Raw genomic sequence first — 23,872 nt, forward strand, 5'->3', positions numbered from 1 at the left:
ATAAATTTTATTGAGATAAATATCCTAAACCACAAAGATTAATGTTATCTGCAGTTAAATCTGCTTTCTTAATATGCCAATTCATTTTATGGCTTTACATGAGATCAGAAAACAGTTTTTCTTCTTCTTTTTTTTTTTTAGAAACAACTGCAATGAACACTTCGTATTGGAACCAGTGAAATAATTAACAAAAGGAAGGGAAAGGAGAAAATGATGTAGATCGAAGATTGGCAAACTTTTTCTGTAAAGGGCCAAAGGGTAACTAGTTTAGGCTTCCTGGGCCATACAGGCCCTGTCACAACTACTCTGTTGTCCTAGCACAGGAACAGCCGTAAACAAATGTGAGCCTGGCTGCGTTCCAGTAAAACTTTACCAAAACAGGGGTTGGGCCTGATCTGGCCCATGGGCCTTCATTTGTCAGTCCCTGACTTTAGTGGCCCTCAGGCCTCACAGTGCATCAGAATCACTGGGGGGTGTTTTTAAAATACCAATACATAGGTACCACCCCCCACCCCCCTCCCAGAGATTCTTTGTTTTTTTTAATGCTCCTCAGGTGACTCTAATCTGCAATCAGGGCTGAGAACCATAGTTTCGGGAATGGCCCTCAGTCTCTCACTCCCCTCAGTTTTCAGGGATTTTCCTAGCTGTCTTCAGTGGCAGTTTTTACCAAGTGCTTCTCATCTTAACGGGACACTAATACTGCTTAGTAATTGGGAATTTCAACAGGAATAGTTCAATGAAGGAAAAAAATGGAACCTTAGAGGCCTAACGCCATCTGACCTCTACCTCCATTGGCTTCAATCAGGTAAGCCTCTGACCTTGCCTTGTTCTTATCTCTTCAGCACCAGTGGGAATAACTGTTATCATTGATGGAATTTACCAGGTTGGGTTCTGTTCTCTTCTAAGTGAAATGGAAGCATATTGGTGATAATGGAATTCATTCATCTCTTTTCAAATTTTCTAAAAAGTACACTTTATTAAATGTGAGATGCTTACTGGCAACTGAAACATGGACCAGAGGAAAGTCATTGCCTCTCAAATGGTTGGACTCTCCAAAATTTCACTTATGAATATAATTATTAATTCCAGAAATTCTGGTATTTTAGTCTTTAAGAACTGAATTTCCAGGCAAATATGTCTTGGCTGGGGAGACCAGTGTTAAAGTGAAGCATAGTCTTCAAATCACTCCATGTCTTTTTTCCAGTTCTCCTCAAACGATGACTCACTTTTCAGCTGTAGAATAGTGTTTCCTTTCTCCTGCTTTGCGGTATCCAAACTTTTGGAAAAAAGAATGAGACGCATCTGCCGTACTACCATCTCCCAGACAGACGGCTGTGGTGTCACTCAAAATGGGAAAGAAATCACCTCTTCCTCATAAGTCTTCTTTCTCCTCTTCTGCACAGATGCAGGCTGCCCGCTGACTGTTCATAAAGGGCCGGCAGCCCAAGGTCCATACAGTGTTGAACACAGTATCAGCCAGAGAATCACAGCCTACTTGAAAAAGATTAAGAGAAATATAAAGGTTAAGTCTAAGTAATTTTGAAGAGGCAGCGTATTTCCAAGGATAACATGATACCCAGAGGAAAGTAGAGGCAGTGATCCAAATACAGAATTAAAATGAAAAAATAGATTTAAGAGAAGCTTTTTCAGAGGAGCTTCTATCCAATCTAGTAAAGCAGAACACACTTTGGGATGCCCTCCTTTTATGGGCCTCCAGGTAGAAACCATGATTAGCAATCAGAATGCCCCACATCACTGTGCTCACTCCATGGAAAATTTACCTTTTTTTTTTTCAGAATACTCCCTCAAATAACACTACTATGTTTCCTATAGCTTTCCCTATTCAAGTGTGGGGTGAATAACCAGGTTGCTAATATTTCGTGGAGGATTTTTGCATCTGTATTCATCAGGGATATTGGCCTGTAATTTTATTTTCTTGTAATATCTTTATCTGGTTTTGGAATAGGGTAGTGCTGGCCTCTTAAAATGCCTTTGGAAGTGTTCCCTCCTCGTCTGCTTTTTGAAAGAAGGATTGGTATTAATTCTTCTTTAACTGTTGAAGCCATTTAAATGGCTGACTAATTCTTTGAATGTTGAAGCCACTTTAAAAGTGAAGCCAAAAAAAAAGTGAAGCCACCTGGTCCTAAATTTTTGTTTGTTGGGAGATTTTTGATTACTGATTCAATCTCCTTACTAGTAACAGTTCTGATCAGATTTTCTATTTCCTCATGATTCATTCTTGGTAGGTTGTATGTTTCTAGGAATTTATCTATTTCTTCTAGGCTGTATAACTTGGTGTATAATTTTTCATGGTAGTCTTCTATGGTTCTTTGTATTTCTGTGATATTAGTTTTAGTGTTTCCTCTTTCACCTCTGATTTTATTTATTTGCATCCTCTTTTTTTTTTTCTTGGCCAACCTAGCTAAAGTTTTGTCTATGTTATCTATTTCATAAAACAGCTCTCAGTTTAACTGATCTTTTCTATTGTCCTTTTAGTCTCTATTTCATTTATTTCCACTCTGATCTTTCTTATTTCCTTCCTTCTACAAACTTTAGGCTTCATTTGCTTTTCTTTTTCTAGTTCTTTGAGGTTTAAAGTTAGGTTGTTGATGTGAGATCCTTCTTTTTTTTGATGTTGACATTTATTGCTATAAACTTCCCTCTTAGGACTGCTTTTACTGCTTCTCATAAGTCTTGGTGTGTTATATTCTCTTCTGATTTCTTCTTTGGCATATTGGTTGTTCAGTAGCATGTTGTTTAATCTCCACATTGTTCTCACCACTTCTATTCAATACTCTACTAGAAGTTCTAGCCAGGGCAATTGGCAAGAGAAAGAAAAGGCATCTAAATTGAAAAGGAAGACAATATGCAGATGACATTATCTTGTGTACAGAAAAGCCTAAGGAATCTACTAAAAATTTCTTGGAGGTAATAAATGAGTTCAGTAAGGTTGCAAGATAAAAGATCAGTATACAAAAATCAATTGTAGTTGTATACATTATCAGCAAATAATCTGAAAGTACAATTAAGAAAACAATTCCCTTTATAATAGCATCAAGGGATTTCCCTGGTGGCACAGTGGTTAAGAATCCGCCTGCCAGGGCTTCCCTGGTGGTGCAGTGGTTGAGAGTCTGCCTGCCGATGCAGGGGACATGGGTTCGTGTCCCGGTCTGGGAAGATCCCACATGCCGCGGAGCGGCTAGGCCCGTGAGCCATGGCCGCTGAGCCTGCACGTCCGGAGCCTGTGCTCCGCAACGGGAGAGGCCACAACAGTGAGAGGCCCGTGTACCACCAAAAAAAAAAAAAAAAAAAAAAGAATCTGCCTGCCAGTGCAGGGGACACAGGTTCGATCCCTGGTCCAGGAAGATCCCACATGCTGTGGAGCAACTAAGCCCTTGTGCCACAACTACTGAGGCTGCATGCTGCAACTATTGGAGCTCACATGCCTAGAGCCCATGCTCTGCAACAAGAGAAGCCACTGTAATGAGAAGCATGCACACCGCAATGAAGAGTAGCCCCCACTTGATGCAACTAGAGAAAGCCTGCATGCAGCAATAAAGACACAACACAGCCAAAAAAAAAAAGCATCAAAAAGGAAAAAATACTTAGGAACAAATTAAACAAAGGAGTATAAGACCTGTGCTGTGAAAACTATAAAACATTGTTGAAAGAAATTAAAGAAGACCCAAATAAGTGGAAAGACATTCATGTTCATCGATCAGAAAACATAATTTTGTTAAGATGGCAATACTCCTCAGGACTTTCCTGGTGGTCCAGTGCAAAAGAATCATCCACCTTACAATGCAGGGGACGCGGGTTCGATCCCTGGTCAGGGAACTAAGATCCCACATTGCTGCAAGGCACCTAAGCCCACACACCACAACTACTGAGCTCGCACACCTCAACTAGAGAGCCTGCATGCTGCAAACTACAGAGCCCACGTGCTCTGGAACCCGTGCTCCACAACTACAGAGTCCATGCGCCCTGGAGCCTGCGCGCCACAACTAGAGATGAGAAAACCCACACGCCACAACTAGAGAGAAGCCTGTGCACCAGAACAAAGAGCCCACGTGCCACAATGAAAGATCCCGCATGCCTCAGCAAAGATCCCGTGTGCTGCAACTAAGACCCAAAGCAGCCAAAAATAAATAAAATGAATAATAAATAAATCTTTCAAAAAAAGATGGCAATACTCCTCAAATGGATTTACAGAGTCAACAAGAGTCCTATCAAAATTCCACCTGCCATTTCTTGAAGAAATTGACAAGCTGAACCTAAAATTCATATGGAAATGCAAAAGATCCAGAATATCTGAAGAAATCTTGAAAAAGAGCAAAGTTGGAGGACACTTCCTGATTTCAAACTTTACTACAAAATTACAATAATAGGAACAGTGTGGTACTGGCATAGATCAATGGAATAGAATTGAAAGTCTAGAAATAAACACTGCAATTATGGCAAATTGATTTTTGGCAAGGGTGCAAAGACAATTTATTGTGGAAAAGAATAGTCTCTTTCAACAAATGGTGCAGGACAAATGGTAGGAAAGAATAGTCTTTTTCAACAAATGGTGTATGTCCACATGCAAAAGAATGAAGTTGGACCCCTTTCTTACACAAAAATTAACTAAAATGTATCATAGGTCTAAATATATGAGCTACAACAAAACTCTTAGAAGAAAACTTAGGAGTAAATCTTTGTGACCTTGAGTTAGGCTAAGCCTTTTTACATATGACACCAAAGGTACAAGAAAAATTTTTTAAAAGGATAAAATGGACTTAATCAAAATGTAAAACTTTTGGGCTGCAAATTATATCATCAAGAAAGTGAAAAATCAACTCATAAGATGAGAGAAAACATTTGCAAGTCATATATCTGATAAAAGATTTGCATCCAGAATATATACAAGAAGTCTTATGACTCAATAATAAAAAGACAAATAACCCAATTTAAAAGGGGGCAAATGAATAGACATCTCTCCAAAGCAGTTATTTAATGGCCAATAAGCACATAAAAAGATGCTCAACATCATTAGCCATCAGGGAAATGCAAATCAAAACCACAATGAGATATAACTTCACACCTACTAGGGTCTGTAATAAGATAGATAATAACAAGTGTTGGCAAGGATGTGGAGAAATTGGAACCATAATACATTGCTGGTGGGAATGTGAAATGGTATAGCTGTTTTGGAAATCAGTTTGTTATAAAATTACCATATAACCCAGAAATTCCCCTCCTAGATATATATCCAAGAGAAATGAAAACATGTCACCACAAAAACTTGTACATAAATGTTCATACCAGAATTATTCATAATAGCCCAAAAGTGGAAACAACCCAAATGTCCATCAATTGATGAATGGATAGAGAAAACATATTATATCCATACAATGGAATGCTATTCAGCAATAAAAAGGAATGAAATACTGATACATGCTACAATATGGATAAACCTTGCCAAGTGAAAGAATCCAGTCACAGAAGACCACATATTTTATGATACCATTTATATGAATTGTCCAGAATAGGCAAATTTATAGAGGTAGAAAACAGACTAATGGTTGCCTAGAGCTAGCCAGGGGAACGATGTAGTGGGACTGCTAATGGCTCTAGAGTTTCTTTTTGAAGTGATGAAAATGTTCTAAAATTAATTGTGGGGCTGATTACATAACTCTGTGAACATATTTTAAAAAGCCTTTAAATGGTTGAATTTTATAGTATGTGAGTTATATCTCAATAAAACTGAACAACAACAACAAAATGAATGATCAGAGTATTTCAAGCAGAGGGAACTGAAGAGGCAGAAAGATTTGTGCCATCAACCCACATAGTTTGGAATAGCAGAAGTCAGGAAAGAAATCAGAAATAAGCAAGATGATGCTGGAGAGGTAGGCTAGGACTGAATCAGAAAGGGCTATGAATGTCATGCTAAGGACTTGGATTTAATCCTAAGGAAGAGGAACCTATTGAAGGACTTACATGGAGGGTGGAGATGATCAGATTTGTCTGGTATGAAAATATACCTGGTCTCTATGGGGTCAATAGATTGGATGGGACCCAGAGATTGGGTTAATCTGTAGTAACCAGGCAAGTGATCTATCAAAGAGATATTTAGGAGAAAGAATCAATAGGATGTTGCTTGGAGGGAGTAACTTGACCTGACCCTAGATTAGCAGCAGGCACTTTTCCACCTTTTGTAGGTACAGATAGAATGATACTCCCTTTTACAGCGCCTAATTAATTATTCATATTTTCAAGCCCTCACACATTCACTTCAGGACGGCACTCTAGACATTGATCTATAACAAGATCCGAGATTCTTCCTGCAGCTGACTTTCTTGATGGCATGGGGCCAGCTCTTCATAAGCCTGTATTTCAAACTTCACCATCTAAAAATATACAATGCTAATACCTGGATGTAATGTTCGGGCTTCAGAAACTGAAGGATTACAACTTTTCCTAAGGTAAATTAGGAAAAAGAAATTACAGAATCAGTGCTAGAAATTAGGTAGGTAAGCAGTTGTTTGAAAATAATTATCCTCAAAGATATAGAGACCTTTACACAAAAAAGATAGATTTTTAAATTAAAATTCTTTCCCTGACGAGAACAAAATAAGAAAAAAAAAAAAAAGGCTTAAACCCAAGCATGTAGTCCTATACGGAATAATTCCTGATATGGAAAATTATTTAACACTGGAATGGATCACGAAAACCAGTTGGGCAACTCTTGCTCTGTCCTTAGAGGATAGATTTTATTTCTCTGGGAAGGCTTTGGTATGGCCCTGTCCATCAGGAGTGGTGCCAGCAGCTCCTGGGCAGGACAGCAAGAACTTTAGTGAAGGATTGCCCAGAATCTTCCTTCCCCCTTGCTTGCATTGGTCACAGGATAAAGAAAGATCAGTGAGCTCTGATGGTCTCTTTGAGTAAAAGGTTCTGACTACATTTCTGTGTGAAAACAGGAACAAAACTCCCTGCTCACGGGTAGATGCACTTAAGATTCCTACCTTCTATGTTGGAGACAAAGCCCAGACTCCGCTTAAGGTCAGAGCAGATAGAGTGGAGACACCATCGGAATTTTGCATCACAGCGATACTTGTTGGCACCGCAAGTGTCATAACAGACGTCCAGCTGGTTGCAGCACTTGGTCATTGCTGGAATGCCCAAGTCCATCTGAGGAAAAGTGAAGGAAGAAAATGCCACGTTTAGACCAAGGACCTTAGGCAACCTTGCCTACCTTGTTCTCAAATTCCTGTTACAGATTCAGATCTATTCAGAAGCACCAATGACTGGAAAGAATACATCAGGTTGACAGTCACAGGATGCTAAGTTTTGATCATGATCTAGTTATTAGTTTAATAACTTTGAATGGCCCACTTTTCTTCTTTTTCTTTTGGGGTTTAGTAATTTTCAAATTCACAGGCCACTATAGTGCTAAAAATAGAAATCAGAAAGTTAGGCAAGAGGGCATAGCTTCAAGACTGGCAAATTCAACTAAAACCTATGCTATATGAGATTTTGTTTAAACAAAAGATTCCAAGTCTCAGAAGTATGAAAAATTAAGCCTCAGTTCATAAAGAGGTCACCAGCATTTATCAGGGATCCATCCCATGCAGCACAGTTTTAAGTATGTGTATATGTGTTTGTATGTGTCGAGGAGCAGACTGGGGATAGAACATAGTTCCTGACCACAAGGGGACTATGATCAAACAACAAAGTAACACACACACACACACACACACACATTTATAAAGCATCCTAAACAATTACAAATGTGTCATAAACTAAGTTCATAGACTGCCACATGTAGAGTTACCAAACAGGAATTTTTTTGAAAGGATTATTAGAGATGATGGTAGACTTAAGATACAGCAGGTAAAGAAAGGAAATAATGAGCATATCATATATGAGCAAGTCAATTAGTTTGTTTGGTCTTTCAAGGGTCTTAGCAGGGTGATGTATTATATATTTTTATTATATATATATATATATATATTTATTTATATATTTTTTTAATTAAGGAGAAAGGCAAGTTGACAGATGGCCTTGACATCCAAAATAGCAAGTTAGATTTGATAAAGACTCTTGAGGAAGGAAGGGACATGATGCAATAAGTGATTAAAGAGGAGTAATCATTCTGTGGTTTATAAAACATATGAGAACAGGGTGAGTTTAGACATGGATTTTTTTTTTAACATCTTTATTGAAGCATAATTGCTTTACAATGGTGTGTTAGTTTCTGCTTTATAACAAAGTGAATCAGCTATACATATACATATATCCCCGTATCTCTTCCCTCTTGTGTCTCCCTCCCTCCCTCCCCATCCCACCCCTCTAGGTGGTCACAAAGCACAGAGCTGATCTCCCTGTGCTATGCGGCTGCTTCCCACTAGCTATCGGTTTTACATTTGGTAGTGTATATATGTCCATGCCACTCTCCCACTTTGTCCCAGCTTACCCTTCCCTCTCCCCGTGTCCTCAAGTCCATTCTCTAGTAGGTCTGCATCTTTACTCCCATCCTGCCCCTAGGTTCTTTTTTTTTTTTTAGATTCCTTATATATGTGTTAGCATACAGTATTGTTTTTCTCTTTCTAACTTACTTCACTCTGTATGACAGACTCTAGGTCCATCCACCTCACTACAGATAACTCAGTTTCATTTCTTTTTATGGCTGAGTAATATTCTATTGTATATATGTGCCACATCTTTATCCAGTCATCTGTCGATGGACAGTTAGGTTGCTTCCATTGACATGGATCTTTTGCAGTTCTTCTCATAATATAGACTTGGACTTGGATGGAAGCTGTGAAAATCTGGTTTCGAGGTATGGGTGGGGATTGATTAACCAGCTATCATAGATCCTTTCCTCTTGGGTCTCCTTAAGTGTTCTCTTGTTTGAACTTTTACTACAAGACCACCTAGAGCAGAATATGGACTTTGGTAGTTTAAAAGGCCCTTTTAAGCAAAAACCAAAACAAAGCATTATTACATTAAGAGATAATCTAACTCATTAGACTAGGCAAAGGCCTGGACTCAGCAATTTTGGGTAAATTCCCATCATCTGACACCTGAAGCAAGCTACTTTTCTTGCACCTCACCCCTAAACCTAAGAATACATCACAACAGAGGTAACAGAATTAGATGAGTATAGTGGCTATCATTCAATTCAACTCAATTGGAAATTCTTGAACTAGTTCTAAATAATATTTGTACCAGTAAACAAAATGACATTACTCCCAAAATAGAGTGCATACCACCTTCTTAGCTACTAAATTGATATCAAGTAAAAGATATTAGCCAAAAATACATTGTTTCTCTAATGTATATTTGGAAGGATTATCTTCTGTGTCCATTCACGTATTGATGATTGTGGACCAGGTTAGGCGTACAGCTGTGAAGGTTGTGCAGTGAACAAGAGTGTCGTATCTAAGGGGGCACCTTCCCACAAGACATCATAGATTTATATATTTATTAAGAAAAATATCCAGCCAGTGGCAGGCATTTCCTTTTCTTACAAAATCAGTATATTAAGCTTAGTTGGTTTTTTTTGGTTTTGGGGTTTTTTTTGCGGTACGCGGGCCTCTCACTGTTGTGGCCTCTCCCGTTGCGGAGCACAGGCTCCGGACGCGCAGGCTCAGTGGCCATGGCTCACGGGCCCAGCCGCTCCGCGGCATGTGGGATCTTCCCAGACCGGGCCACGAACCTGTGCCCCCTGCATCGGCAGGCGGACTCTCAACCACTGCGCCACCAGGGAAGCCCTAAGCTTAGTTTCTGACAAATGGAAGAAAACCATCTTGAGGAAAGGGAACTTTTTTTCAATTTGCACAAAAATGCCACATGGGTGAGCAGCATTTTAGTTAGAAGAATAAACATTATGCTGCTTAGAAAATTACTACAAAAATCTTTTGAACCAGCAGAAAAGTGAAGTTTAGCCTGATTAAGACACCAACTAAAGGCATAGCTAAACTATGATTTTAGATATGAAATCCTTCTACCTACATTTTACATGAAACCTCTTTTCTAAAGTGAAAAAGGTAAAAGGGCTTCCAAGGGGTCTTAAAAGAAATTAATTATTCCTTGTTTTTAGAGGAAGTCGACAGTTTGAGAAACAGTCAGAGGCAAAATGATAAATGTTTAGCCAGTGGCTGGTTGTGTGTATGGGCATGTGGGTGGATGGAGGTGTGTTTGCAGGTTCCCATAATGTTAATACTCCAAACATAGTTGATTTGATGGTACCGTCACCAAGTTAGCCGCTTGCAAAAGTGCTGAGGATACAGCAATCAGCCCTCACTGGTACTGGTCAGTACCAGTTTGCTCCAGTACATCACTGGAAAGTCTCACCAATTTAAATAAGTCAAACTTGTCAGATGTATTTCAAATTAAGTTATGTTTGGTTCACTAAGGCTCAGCTGATATTTGCATTGGTGCTTTCAGAGTTCACTACACAACGGCTTTTCTGGGGGATAGCTGCCTCTAAGAAAAGGAAATCAGAAACTTTCTTTGAAAATGATCTCCCTTTCTCTGTATCCAATTTAAAATACTAATCATATTTCTCAATCATATTCCTTAAGTGTTGAGTTCCATCAGTGGTAACTCTTGGATTGGTTTTAGTTAAAACCAATCAACTAAGAAAACAATGGTGGTGTACATACACTTTCTGGTACCTTGAGACCCAGGAAATAGGAACTGCAGCCGTTGGGCTCCTGAGCCTTGTATCCAGGTCTGGGCATTGGTGCCTTTCCTAGCAGGGGAAAGAGAGGAAAGAAGCGGGAAGAACTGTTTAGAAATTAAGCATTTGGGAACATTCACCAAATAAAAATGATCTAAAAAGCATGTTCAGTTTTTCCTTTAAAAGTCACTGCTATATTCTTCAACTACAACAAAGTTAAATTGTTAAAGCAATAATAGAAATATTAAAAAGTACCAAATATTTGGAAATTAAAAGCCACCCTTCTAATAATAACATAGGTCAAAAAGAAATTTTAAGGGAATTAGGAAATAAACTGAATGAAAAGAAATACAAAGTATCAAAAATTATGTAATGCAGTTAAAGTAGTGATTAAAAGGAATTTTATAGCTTTAATCATCTATAGAAGGGGAATGATTGTAAATGGGGAGAAGGATTTTGGTTTTTGGCCCTGATGGAAATGTTTTAAAATTGGGTTGTGATGATATTGAGCAATTGTATTAATGTACTAAAATTTTTGAATTTTACCATAAAACAGATACATTTTATGATATGTAAATAAAACTAATAAATATTTGTTGACTACTAAAAAAAAAAAAAGTCACTGCTCCTGGGACTTCCCTGGTGGCACAGTGAAGAATCCGCCAGCCAATGCAGGGGACACAGGTTCAATCTCTGGTCCGGGAAGATCCCACGTGCTGCAGAGCAGCTAAGCCCGTGTGCCACAACTACTGAGCCTGGGCTCTAGAACCCGCAAATCACAACTACTGAGCCTGCGTGCCACAGCTACTGAAGCCCACACGCCTAGAGCCTGTGCTCCGCAACAAGAGAAGCCACCGCAGTGAGAAGCACGCGCACCGCAACGAAGAGTAGCCCCCGCTCGCCGCAACTAGAGAAAGCCCGCGGGCAGCAGCAAAGACCCAATGCAGCAGAAAATAAAATAAAGAAAATTTTTTTAAAAATTAAAAGAAAAAGTCACTGCTCCTCACCAGACTTAAATTAGGTGGTGATGATGATTATGATGATATCATAAAAGAGTAATAACCTTCAAACCAGGTTAGCGTTTTTCTCCGAATATTGAAGAATTTTATGAGCACTTATTTACTAACAATTCTAATATTTCTTACATGCACAACCTTGAAGATAAGGTCTGTGGCAAAACCAAACTAAAACTCAAGGTTTCTCATTCTTCTATCCACTGTAAGACCACATACTATGCACAAAGACCTGATCATACACTTAAGGGATCAGAATTAAAACAGTACCACAAACTTTTTTAGAATAACGTGAAGGAAATTTTGCAAGATTCCATAAATGCAAGCAAAGCATTGTTGACCAAAGGGCAAAGAAAACACCCCACTGAAACATTTTAGGCATTTGTGTCACAGAACTAAGGCGAAACTATCCGAAAAGCTTTGGATTTCTTAGTTTCTCCTACTTGGCTTTTGGGTAATTTTATAATCTTGCAAATGCATACAGAGAAGCTTTGTCAGTGTGTCAAGGGTAGTCATTATAGATAAAGATAACTTTGACCTGAGATGACCTCAGGACAGTCATCTGCAGTTAGTATTTTTATCCCATTATCCAGATAAGGAATATGGGGCTAAGAGGTTTAGTGACTTGCCTGAGTCATATAGAAAGTGGGGGGAATTGGGATATAAATCCAGATATATCCTGTTTGTCTCCAAAGCCCATGTTCTTTCCCCAGTTCCTTTGCCTCGTGTAGGATGTGCAAGACATAACAGAAGACGGAGGAAATAAGCTAAGAATTAATCCTCCAAGTGAGACACATGGCATTTTCTCTTTCTTTTCTTTAATCTTCTCCTGCCAGGTATTTTATTTTCAATTATTTTGTATTATGAAATATTTCAAAACTGAAGTCAGAGAAACAAATACCCGTGTACCCACTACACAAACACAATGAATGTTAACTTGCCAAACATGCTGTATTTCTTCTGTTTAATTAAATGGTGTAAGTACAGTCGAAGCCCCTTTGCACCCCATCTTTCTGTTTTAATTTTTCGGTAGGAAGTCTATGCTTTAGAGCCCTCCCTCCTTATTATTCTTAAAAACTGCCTTCATTACTCTTGGACATTTACTCTTGCATATGAATTTGAGAGTCAAATTAGTCTACATGAGACATGTAGATTATGTCTACAAGAGATGAAATGAGGATTTGTATTTAAAATACATTGAATTTATAGATTAATTTGGAGACAACTGACTTTCTTATAATATTCTGGATTCCCAAACATGGGCCTAATATAGCTTTCCATTTACTTAGGTCTTCCTTTATGTCTTTCAACAGAGTGTTATAATTTTCTCCATATATTTATTATACCTCCTACATACTGTATTATTCAGATGCTTAAACAAGATAGGATATCTCATCAAGATCCAGAATTAAGGCTCAGAAGGCTGGAATGATAAATCTGACCTTTTCTGGAACCCAGGCTGCTTCTAGCCTTCAGCTCTACCAGCCCTGGAATTTAGCCCTGACTCTCATGGTCCAAGATGGAGCTTCAGCCAACACACCCATATTACAAGCAGCAGGATGGAAGAAGGAGGTGGAAAGGTCAGAGCTCCTCTCTTTAATAAACACACTCCAGAATGTTACACACATCACTTCATCTTACTTCCCTTTGGCCAGACCTTAATCAAATGGCAACACCTGGTTGCAAAGGTGGGCTAGGAAATGAAGTTTTTCTTCAATGGAGGCAGCCATGAGCCCTGCTGGAAGTTGGGAGGAGGGCTTATGAATGTAGAAAAGGGGGACAATAAGCAGTCTCTGCCACGGTCTGTTTGGGTATTTGTTGCTGTGGTACAACATGTGTATATGATGGTGTTTCAAGGTGGCCCTCAGTGATCCCCATTTCCTGGTATCCATAACCTTGTGTATTGTCCTAGGGTTGGTCTGTGTGATCAACAGAATATGGCAGAAGTGGAGCCATGTTGCTTCCAAGATTACATTATAAAAGACTACAACTTCTAGGAAGGGTAAGCTGGGACGAAGCAAGAGCAGCATTGACATATATACACTACCAAATGTAAAATAGGTAGCTAGTGGGAAGCAGACGCATAGCACAGGGAGATCAGCTAGGTGCTTTGTGACCACCTAGAGGGGTGGGATAGGGAGGGTGGGAGGGAGACGCAAGAGGGAGGGGATATGGGGATATATGTATACATATGGCTGATTCACTTTGTTATACAGCAGAAACTAACACAACATTGTAACACAATTATACTCCAATAAAGATGTCAAAAAAAAAAAAGGCTACAACTTCTGTCATGGAGAGGTCCATTGGTAAAAAACTAAAGCTTCCTGCTAACAGCCACATGAGTTTGGAAGGAGATCTCCAGCTTCAGTCATATCTTCAGAGACTAATATCAACAGGCAGTGTGACTACAACTTTATGAGAAACTCAGAGCCAGAAACACCCAGCAGAGCCCCTAGATTCCTGACCCTCAGAAACTGTGTGATACAATAAATGTTTGTTATTTTCTGCGGCTAAGTTTGGGGGTCACCTGCTACTCAACAATACTTAACTATTGCAGTTGCCATTATGATTTGCATCTCTTTTTCATTACATTTTTTTCTACGACAGCTCTATTGAGATGTAATTAATATATTATACGTTCACCCGTTTAATGTGTGTAATTCAATGGGTTTTAGCTTTTCACAGAGTTGTGAGACCATCACCACAATCTAATTTTAGAACATTTTTATCATCCCCATACCCATCTTTAGCAGTCACGCTCCATCTTTCACAGTTCATCCATATTATTTTTATGGCTGAATAATATTCCATTCTCTGGATGTACCACAGTTTGTTTATTCATCCACCATCGATGGACGTGGTGGTCATTTCCATCTTTCGGCTATTGTGAAGAGTGCTGCTATGAATAATTGTGTACAAGTATTTGTTTGAATATCTGTTTTCAGTTCTTTTGGGTGTACATACCCGAGGAGTGGAATTGCTGGGTCACATAGTAATTCTGTTTAACTTTTTGAGGAACTATCAGCAGGCTTTCTTCAGCAGCTGTACCATTTTGCATTCCCACCAGAAATGCACAAAAATTCCAGTTTCCTCAATCCCCACAGTTTCACTACAATGTATCTATAGGTGGACTGTGTATCCTTACCCCACTTGGAATAATCTGAAGACTCGGGTGTCTTTCACCTCTGGAGAATTCACAGCCCTTGTCTGAATTTTTTATTTTCTTCATTATAGTTTCTCCTTCTGGGCCTCTTATACTGAGTGGTGATTCTTTTTAATCCTGTCCTTCATATATCTTAATCTCTCTTTCATATTTTCTATCTTTTTCTTTCTGTACTGAATTTTTACTAGCTTCATCAAATTTATTTTCCATTTTACTAATTATCTCTAGGTTGACTAACTGCTAGGTTATCTGCTATGTAACCCATCCACTGAGTTTTTTTCTTCTGATGACTATAATTTTCATTTCTTGGAGTTCTATGTAAATGTTCTTTAAATCTGTGTATTCATTTTCATTGAGTTCTGTTTTTTAATTGTGTTTTCTATTGTTTCCTTTATTTCTTTAATAATTTCAAATGTTGTTATTTTTTTATTATCTCCCTTCCTTGGGATGCCGTTTCATTTTTTGACGTCTACTGACTCTCCTGCATGGTGGATTATCTTTTCGAATGGTATGTAACTGTTTTCGGGAGGGCTTGTTTTTCTAAATGAATTCCTGTGCCCTGTGTCACGTACTACAGAGTAGTCCCTAACTGCTTTTGCTGTGGCTCTAGGAGTCCCAAGATAAGTGAGACACATGTCTTTATGTTAATTTCTCAGCTTGGGATACTCACACCAGGCCAGCTGTATAGATTCAGATTCCTCACCTATGCATACTGTATGCTTCAAGTAGTGATTTTTTTTGTTTTGGCTGCATTGAGTCTTCATTGCTGTGTGTAGGCCTTTTCTAGTTGCAGCAAGCAGGGGCTACTCTTCCTTGCAGTACGCAGGCTTCTCATTGCGGTGGCTTCTCTGGTTGCGGACCACAGGCTCTAGGTGCGTGGGCTTCAGTAGTTGTGGCTCACGGGCTCTAGAGCGCAGGCTCAGTAGTCGTGGTGCACAGGCTTAGTTGCTCCACAGCATGTGGGATCTTCGTGGACCAGGGCTCGAACCCATGTCCCCTGCATTGGCAGGTGGATTCTTAACCACTGAGCCACTAGGGAAGCCCAGGTAGTGATTTTTCTTAGTGGATGTTCTTTATTCCTCCTCCAAGCTCCAGCCCCAGGTGGACAGAAAGCATTCTTGCTACTTCTTGGAATGTTGGATAATCCAGTAATCTAATCCCTTTTAAACAGACTAGACAGTTTCTCAGGCTCTAAGCTTTATGCAGACTGTTCAGTTCCAACTTCCCAATTCTTAGAGGTGAAATTTACTTTTCCTCTCTCTGTATGAGCAATAAAGCCCATTCCTCAGCCCCTGGAGTCTATATATGTGCCAGACTGACACCCCCAAGGGCCATGGCAGCATCAGCTCCTGCTACCACTTTGGCTTTTTGTTTCCCCTTCATTTCTAGAACTTGAAGTTTTCCCTTTATTTCATTCTAGGTTGAGTGTGTGTTTTTTGTTTTAATATTTTATTTCCACCCTGTCTTTCTTGTTATTTGTAATGGAGAGGTCCTGTACTTGTTGACACAGAGTCCACCAACCTACCAGTAATCCCTGCATTACTTTTCAAAGGTCTTGAGAAATATAACTTAGCATTGATACTCTACTAACCTGCCGTGTGTGTGTGTGTGTGTGTGTGTGTGTGGCACTGGGAATAGGGGAATGGGTAAAGTGTATTAAATAATATTAGTAATCAAATTACACATATGAAAATAATCACACTATGTCATACAATTAAAGCGTATTGTCTCTTGGAGGTGAGACTATGGTGATTTTATTTTTTCTTCAGATTGTTCTTTTACAAATGTTCTACCTATACTAGCTTTATAGAAATCAGGGAAAAAATTTCAATGAAGAAACAAATGTCTAAATTTGATGGTGAAATTTAGCTCTTTAATAATTTCGCTGATAAAGGGCTTTTGCAGCAGACTCAGTCCAGTTTCCTGAGTTACCCTCTGCCATTTTTGCAGTAGGTAACTCACAGAAGATAAAACTCTGATATTCCAGTTTGAAAGTTAATGGACACCAACTATAGATACGTCCCACCTGGCCTGATATTGTGGGACACCAACTATAGATACGTCCCACCTGGCCTGATATTGATGACAGGTTTTTTTTTTAATATTTTACGAAAGCTGTAGAAATTCTGTTTGAAGCTTGAATTAAACATTCTAAGAAAAAAAGTGATGGTTTGAGTCCAGACAGAAATAAGGTACTATATCCTCATATTACAGTCGGAGCAGATTTGAGTTGTGTTGAGTCTTTTCAGTTTGATGTTTTGAGTCTAAGCATCAATAATGTACAATGTCCACAAACTAATTTTATTTTTTGGTTTTGGCTATTTATAGGAGTGGGAGGCTGACCATCTGATCTTCTGGATGAGGGCTTGGCAAACACTGGCCCAAGTCCAGCCCATTGCCTGTTCTTGTATAACCTGCCAGATAAAAATGATTTTTATATTTTTAAATGATTGGGGGAAAAGTCAAAACAAGATAATATTGTGTGACATATGAAAATTATTTGAAATTAAAACTTTAGTGCTCACCAGAAAGTTCTTTTTCAGAACACAGCAACACTCATTCCTTACGTATTAGCTACAGCTGCTTTCACGGAAAAAAGAGCCGAATGTTGTTAATAACCTTCATGTGAGGATGGTCTTTTAAGCAAGACAAAAAATGCAGAAGCTATAAAGAAAAGGACTGATAGACTGGTTCTTAGGAAAATTTAAAACTTCTGCATAAAGTGAAATGCCACAAAACACTTAAAAGACAAATGAGGGAGTTAGGCATGAAACCCGAAAGTTCTACCCGCAGGAAGGTCCGCTACCTCCTGGGCCCCACCGTTTTTCTCTCTGTTTTGTCACTGAAAACAACAGTAAAACTGTCTGGCAGTTTTATCACCCAGGCCAAGGGTTAAACCTCTTAGGAGGGTGTGGCCCTTCTCCCCACCCAGCTGGTTCCCGCAGAAGTGGCTCTGTGTGCTCCACTAGAGGTCTGCCTAGGAGTCCAAGGGCCATATTTGAAGGGCACATCCTGCTTCCTGCCAGAAATCCTCAAATACAGCATGAGGAACACAACAAGGGAACAAAACAGAACTGTGACAATTTAACTGAAGCAATAAACTCTATTTCAGTCACTAAAACAGATTAAGTTACTGCATGAGGTAAGGCGAGCGACTTGTCCTGGTTTGCCTGGGACCATCCTTGTTTTAGTACTTAAAGTCCCACGTTCCAGGAATGCGCACCCCTTCCCTCCATCACCGGCAAACCTGGACATTTCCTCACCCTTCTCGAGAACAACCATTGCCCTCTAAGTCAGTAGCTGTTTTCTTTTTTTGGGCCCCAGGTCCTCTAAGAATCTGATGAAGGCTGTGAATTGTTTGTCTAGAAAAATGTATAAATTCACAGGTTCATAAAATTTTGCTCTAAGATTTCAAACAGATAAAAATTCTCCTGAAAATAAGAATGCTGATATTTAAGGATACCTTTCTTCCTAGAACTAAACCCAAGAAGAAAATCATCATGAGGTCCTTTTATCAAAGTGTGACGGTGTGGTTGATAGCTTAAATCATGATTTACAAGACACAGAAACTCTGCGTCACAGACCTTCATAAAGGCACAGAACACCTAAATCATCATTTGATGATTTCTTCCAGAAGCTGAGAGGATGTTGTCCAGCCACTGGGATTTCATGTTTTTTAATTTTATTTTGAAAGGGAATCTGAAGAATCCGAATGCATAGTTAACCTGTTCACCAGATTTTCTCATAACATTTATAAAATTTGTTTGGTATCTGCCATGTTCCATACGGCACTAATTCTTTATATATATTATCTTTAATTCTTACAGCAATCTTGTAAGGTAGGTATTATTAACATTAGTTATAAACATGAGGAAACAAAGGTTGAGAGACATAACTTGCCCAAGGTCATCAGCAATGAGATTCCCCAACCCCCACCCCCACCCCCAGTACAAACCCCTGATTTTTCCATTACTAGTATTTCTCAAAGTCTGGTTCGAGGACCACGTGTGCAGTTCCTAGCACAGGCCTACTGAATCAGAATCCCTGAGGTGGGAGAGGGAATCGTGTTCACATCAGTGCAGACCCCTTAAACCAGTTGTACCATGTATGCTATTGATCCATGTGAATCTCATTATATTTACAGCCCGATCATTTGGCAAGTTCAGATGTTGTGTGTTGACCTGAAAACGAATTGTAGATACAAGAAGTGTGGGAAGCAATATTGATATGCTAGCGTAGGCTAGCAGGATACAAATATACCTTTGTCTGTCTGAACAATCTGTGGGCTGAATGACCCCTTAAATAGTGCTCTCTACCTTGGTCACACTTTGCAATCACCTGGGAAACGTTAAAAAGAACGATGTCTAGGTCCAACCCATGGGGATTCCCATTTAATTGATTTGGGCAGCAGGCATTTTTTAAAGCCTCCCCCAGGTGATTCTAAGTGCAGAGCAAGGTAGGAACCACTGTTTTAAGCAGTGGTAAGTACCTACCAAATGGCAATTTTTTTTTCTTGTAGACTAACTGTTGCTAAATTGTTCCTTCTGACAAAAAAAAAAAAAAATTGCAGTTTTTAAAGCAGTTTTTTCCTCAAAGCGTGGTCCCAGGACCACCAGCAGCAGGATCACCTGTGAACGCTTAAGAATGCAAATTTTCTGGTCCCACCCCAAACCTACCCAATCAGTATAAGAGGGGTGAGGGCCAGCAGTCTGTTTAAACAAGCCCTTCAGGGGATTTGCAGCACAGCAAGTTTCTTTTAAAGAAAGAGAAGCCTTGTGCACAAGAAGTGTATCACAAAGCAAACAGAGACTCAGTTAGTTATTAGACGTTATCTGTTCAAAAGCCTGCTTGATCCACAATCAACTTGAGAAGAAGTTCTGTACTGCTTGGGCACAGCCTCCAGGTTCTTGGCTCTGCTGCGTTCCAGAGGTAACAAGGCTTAACCCCCTATTTCCTACGTGTTTTTCAGACCCCTGGTCGGACAGGTCCTGTTTTGTAGAGTGAGTGGAGTTATTTGTGTTCCTGCAATCTCTCTGTCGACTATTCTCATCCCCCACCCGTGGCTGCTGCATCGACTGACCCAGGTGCAGGCTTGCAACCAAAATTTGCTAAAATCTTTTAATGCTGTTTTGCTAGAGAAAAAGAGGGTTTGGTTCTCGTTTCCCTTAAAAAAAAAAAAAAATCCTGCTGTTATCTATTTGCTAAGCCACAGACCTAAGTCTTGTGTTGCCTCCAGGAAGGAAAATAGCACCAGTGTTGATCAAATATCTGAAGTGAGTTAACCCTTTCCTGCCCCATCCATGCAAACTAGGTGAGAACAGTCCCTGTGACAAGGCATCTCTGCATTAGTCTAACACACCTTAGACAAAGACATTGCTAGCGGTACAGGTGGGTCCTAGCACAGATTTACCCTATGGAATCTTCACAGAGACGCTGTAGCTTCCTTTTTTCAACATTCCCCTCTGAGATGAAAGCTCCTGTGCTGTAAAACTTGGTTCTGGAGGATTAACCATGGTCTCTTAGTCACTCCCCGTTTATAAGGAAGGGATTTCCCCCGCTCAAAGGTTAAAAAAGGGACTGTGAGACTGATTGGGTGAGTCCAGCAAGTGTGTACCTCTTCTGAGTCTCTCTCCAAGCTGAGTTTTATCTGTTGAGTGTCTGGAGAAAATATTTCTCAAGTGTTTTCCTGCTAGGCTCAACTCACCATTTTCATCTCTTAATCCCACGATGAAACATCTGATAACCTAAACAGTGACGCAAATGCTGTATGAGGTTGTGTATGCTTTCAGAGATACCTTCGTTTGCGTTTGAAGTTACCCTTTGCCTCCCAGCTGCAAGGTCCAGGGCTCCACGTTCTGCTCCCGTTACACTGAATTCCAGTGCAAGGTGAAGGAAGAACGGGCCACAGGGTCTGCTCTTTTGCAGCCAGACCTGCACGCAGGCTCCCATGTACCCTCTTTACAACTCAGGTGAGGTAGTGCTCCTACCCATTCAGTTCCACATCCCCAGGCCTGCTTGGGGCCGGCTCCCTGGTGGACAGAGGCAGCTGGCAGACACCCATCCTACCCACCAAAGGACTGTCACTGCTGACTGAGGCAGGGACAGCTCTCTTGGGGGTGGGGGTGGTTAGGCAAATTGATCAGAGATTGACAGATCTGGAAGGAAGGTGTGAACTGCATTCAGGGGGAGAGGCGAATCCATTTCCAAGCTAGGAGCAGAGTAACTGAGGAAACGCAGAGTTTTCTGGCAGAATTTTCCCTGAATGTTCAGCTGAGTTTCCATCCCTAGGAACACCTCCCAAAGACATCTCTTATTCTTTCTGCCCACCCTTGCCACCTTTTCCTAAGTACCTACCTGCCTCACAATAAACCCATTAAATTGTCCCCAGGGAAACAATTCTCGCAAAACTCCTTGGAATAGGTTTGCCAGATAAAACACAGGAAGCTCAGTGAAATTTGTATTTCAGATAAACAACCAGTAATTTGTCACTATAATTGTGTCCCAAATATCTCACATATTTTAACAAAGTCTTGGTTGTTTATTTGAAATTCAAATTTCATTGGGTGTCCTATATTTTTAGTTGCCGAATCTGGCACCCCTCTAAGAGGTGGATCACAGGAAAAAGTGCATGACAGATTGTGGCCCTGCTCAAGCTCTTCACAGGTCCACCAGTGACAGTCTCACCGGAAGAGAGACCGTGCACTCACCATATCGGCATCTGTACTGACAGACTCCATTTTTCCCTCCCAGCAGTTCCAGAAAGGAATCGAAGTAGCTGTTGACAGATTCAAAGCTGCCCCGGATGTGCCGAAGGCCCCAGTCTGAATAGGACTCCTCTGCGTCAGGGCTGGTGTCACTCTGAGCCAGGCCACCCCCCAGGCTGAGCCACAAAATCAAGAAGCTAGTGGCCAGCGTCATCCTGTAGCCAGGTAGGTACTGAGGTCCGTCCTCAAACCCCAGCCAGTGTCCCAGGAAGTCTGGGTACACGGCCCACCGGCCAGATGCCAAGCAAGACTGGGAAAGGAATTATCTGGAGCACTCAATCTGTGTGTTCCCCAGAGGTGGACTTTAAACACAGCTATGGAGGTTGGGATGAGATCAGGGCAATTAGAAAGGGCAAAGGTTAGGCAGTAGGAGGGCCTATCTGAGGGATGGCCAGCGAGGGAGAGAACACTTCAGAGCGGATTCCCCAGCCCTGGAGCAGGGGGATGTTAGCCAACTTTTCAGAGGCATGAGTTGTGGAGCAATTGGAATTCTACCCCCAACCTGCTGGTTAACCTATGGATTAGTTACAAGTTTGGTCCCCTAGGACAGGCCTCTTGACACAAAGGACGTAGCCGCACCCCTAAGCCAGTCACCTACGTATGGTAACTAGGGAGATGTAGGAAGATGTGTAAAGGACTCAGGAAGCCCCCCGTGATGGCGGGTCAACAGTGTCACCTGTACCAATGGTCCGGGTATTGTCAGAGTTTGCTCTAAGTGTGCGTGATGGGAGGGTTCAGATTTAGGACCCCAGCTTCTGCGTCGGTCAATGCTTGGCTCTCAGACTCAGTCCTCTAATCTGGCAGAGCTCCTCATCAAAGCCATCCTAGTGCTGGGGCATTTTTGCCTCTGTATTTACAGCAGTATTTTTATTTACACTCAGCAGCGTCTGGTATCTACAGATTGCCCTGAGATAGAGCTGGGGGAACTCAGCGCTCTTAGTATTGTTCTTCCATTGAGTTGTTTAAAAGTCAGAGAGTTTATCAGAAACACTATTTGAAATTTTAGACTTTAAAAGTGTTGACCGGGGGCTTCCCTGGTGGCGCAGTGGTTGGGGGTCCGCCTGCCGGTGCGGGGGACGTGGGTTCGTGCCCCAGTCCGGGAAGATCCCTAAAAAAAAAAAAAAGTGTTGACCGAAGTCTAGTGTTTTGGCATCATCTTCAGTTTATACTTTGCTTTTTTAGTCATGTGAAGAAATAAATTCCATCCATGAAATCACTAAGCTAAAAAACGATGGCTTTATGGACCAAATGAGTTACTTAGCTTCTCTCTCAAAAGTCTGGAAAGCCCCAGAGAAAATAATGAATTAAATTTCTTCCTTTTAGATAAGAAATATATTTGTCTAAAGACTCAGACTCCAGGAAGGGTAGTAGTTATAAAATATATCATATGAACAGCAACAATGCCACCAATATTTTAAAGTACCTACAATTTTTAAAACCACTGTGTGTGTGTATATATATATTTTTAAATTTCACATCAATTCTACAAAGGAGGGTAAATACCATTCCCATTTGAGAGGTGAGAAAACTGAGATACAAAGGTTAAATGACTCAGTCAAAGATAAACAGGCTGTAAGGATAAGAGCTGAGGGTCAGAACCAGCTACTACATAATCTCGGGCACCCAGTCAAAATGAAAATGCAGAGCTCCTTTTCAAAAAGCAGGGGAAAAGTGCCATTAAGGGACCTAAAATACAAAGTTTTCCTTTAAAAATGTTTTATTGTGTTATCCCTGTTGTAAAATATAATTGGGTAATAGTGATAACTGAGTAACAATGTTTAGTGTCATAATTTTATATAATACGATGTGTAATACTTTATTAATATATGATGTGATTGATCATTTTTCTGACTTGCTTTTCTGTAAATTCATCTATTAGGTCATCAAAATTTATACTTTTAATAACTTCATTTTCAATTCATACAATTGAAAGCAATGTCAATTGCTCTTGGCAAATGCAAGGTCACAAATAATATTTGATAATCTTTAATTTTGAGAAGGCTCTGCTGATCCAGCTCTTACTGGAGCTAGTAATAGTATTTTTCCCCCATTTCTTGATACCTTAAAATTTTTTGTAATTGTAGTAAACTATTCATACTTACCATTTTAACTATTTGTAAATGGACAGTGCAGTGTCTTTAAGTACATTAGGTACATTCACAATGTTGTTCAGCTGTCGTCACTTCACATCTCCAGAAATTTTTTATCATCCCAGATTGAAACTCTATGCGTATAAAACAATAATTCCCCATTCTCCTTT

At 40.1% G+C, this 23,872-nt stretch overlaps 1 protein-coding gene across 4 annotated transcripts; it reads right to left on the bottom strand.

Annotated features, from left to right (window-relative positions):
- Window positions 1-5: 5 nt before the first annotated feature.
- PLA2G12B (phospholipase A2 group XIIB) lies at window positions 6-21,891 on the bottom strand. Of its 4 annotated transcripts, none has more exons than XM_082674308.1 (4): window positions 21,556-21,891; window positions 10,665-10,741; window positions 7,008-7,173; window positions 6-1,494 (listed from the first exon to the last, which is right to left on the bottom strand). In XM_082674308.1, the coding sequence occupies exons 1-4, from the start codon at window positions 21,764-21,766 to the stop codon at window positions 1,373-1,375; spliced, it is 576 nt and encodes a 191-aa protein (XP_082530434.1). In that variant the 5' UTR covers window positions 21,767-21,891; the 3' UTR covers window positions 6-1,372. The 4 variants fall into 4 exon arrangements, with proteins under 4 accessions (XP_082530434.1, XP_082530433.1, XP_082530432.1 ...); XM_082674307.1 differs by having other exon boundaries at window positions 6-1,491; window positions 10,653-10,741; XM_082674306.1 differs by having other exon boundaries at window positions 10,653-10,741.
- Between the last annotated feature and the right edge of the window lie 1,981 nt (window positions 21,892-23,872).

The sequence above is a fragment of the Grampus griseus genome (genome assembly GCF_964374135.1).
Source record: "Grampus griseus genome assembly, chromosome: 16".
Lineage (NCBI taxonomy): Eukaryota > Metazoa > Chordata > Mammalia > Artiodactyla > Delphinidae > Grampus > Grampus griseus.

Excerpts from the sequence above, each read along its gene's own strand:
- PLA2G12B (XM_082674306.1), bottom strand. The coding sequence starts at position 21,766 with ATGACGCTGGCCACTAGCTTCTTGATTTTGTGGCTCAGCCTGGGGGGT. Across the intron at positions 10,742-21,555 it reads TCAGTACAGATGCCGATATG|GAAAGGCACCAATGCCCAGA; the intron begins GTGAGTGCACGG and ends TTCCCCTGCTAG. Across the intron at positions 1,495-7,007 it reads CTTTGTCTCCAACATAGAAG|TAGGCTGTGATTCTCTGGCT; the intron begins GTAGGAATCTTA and ends ATCTTTTTCAAG.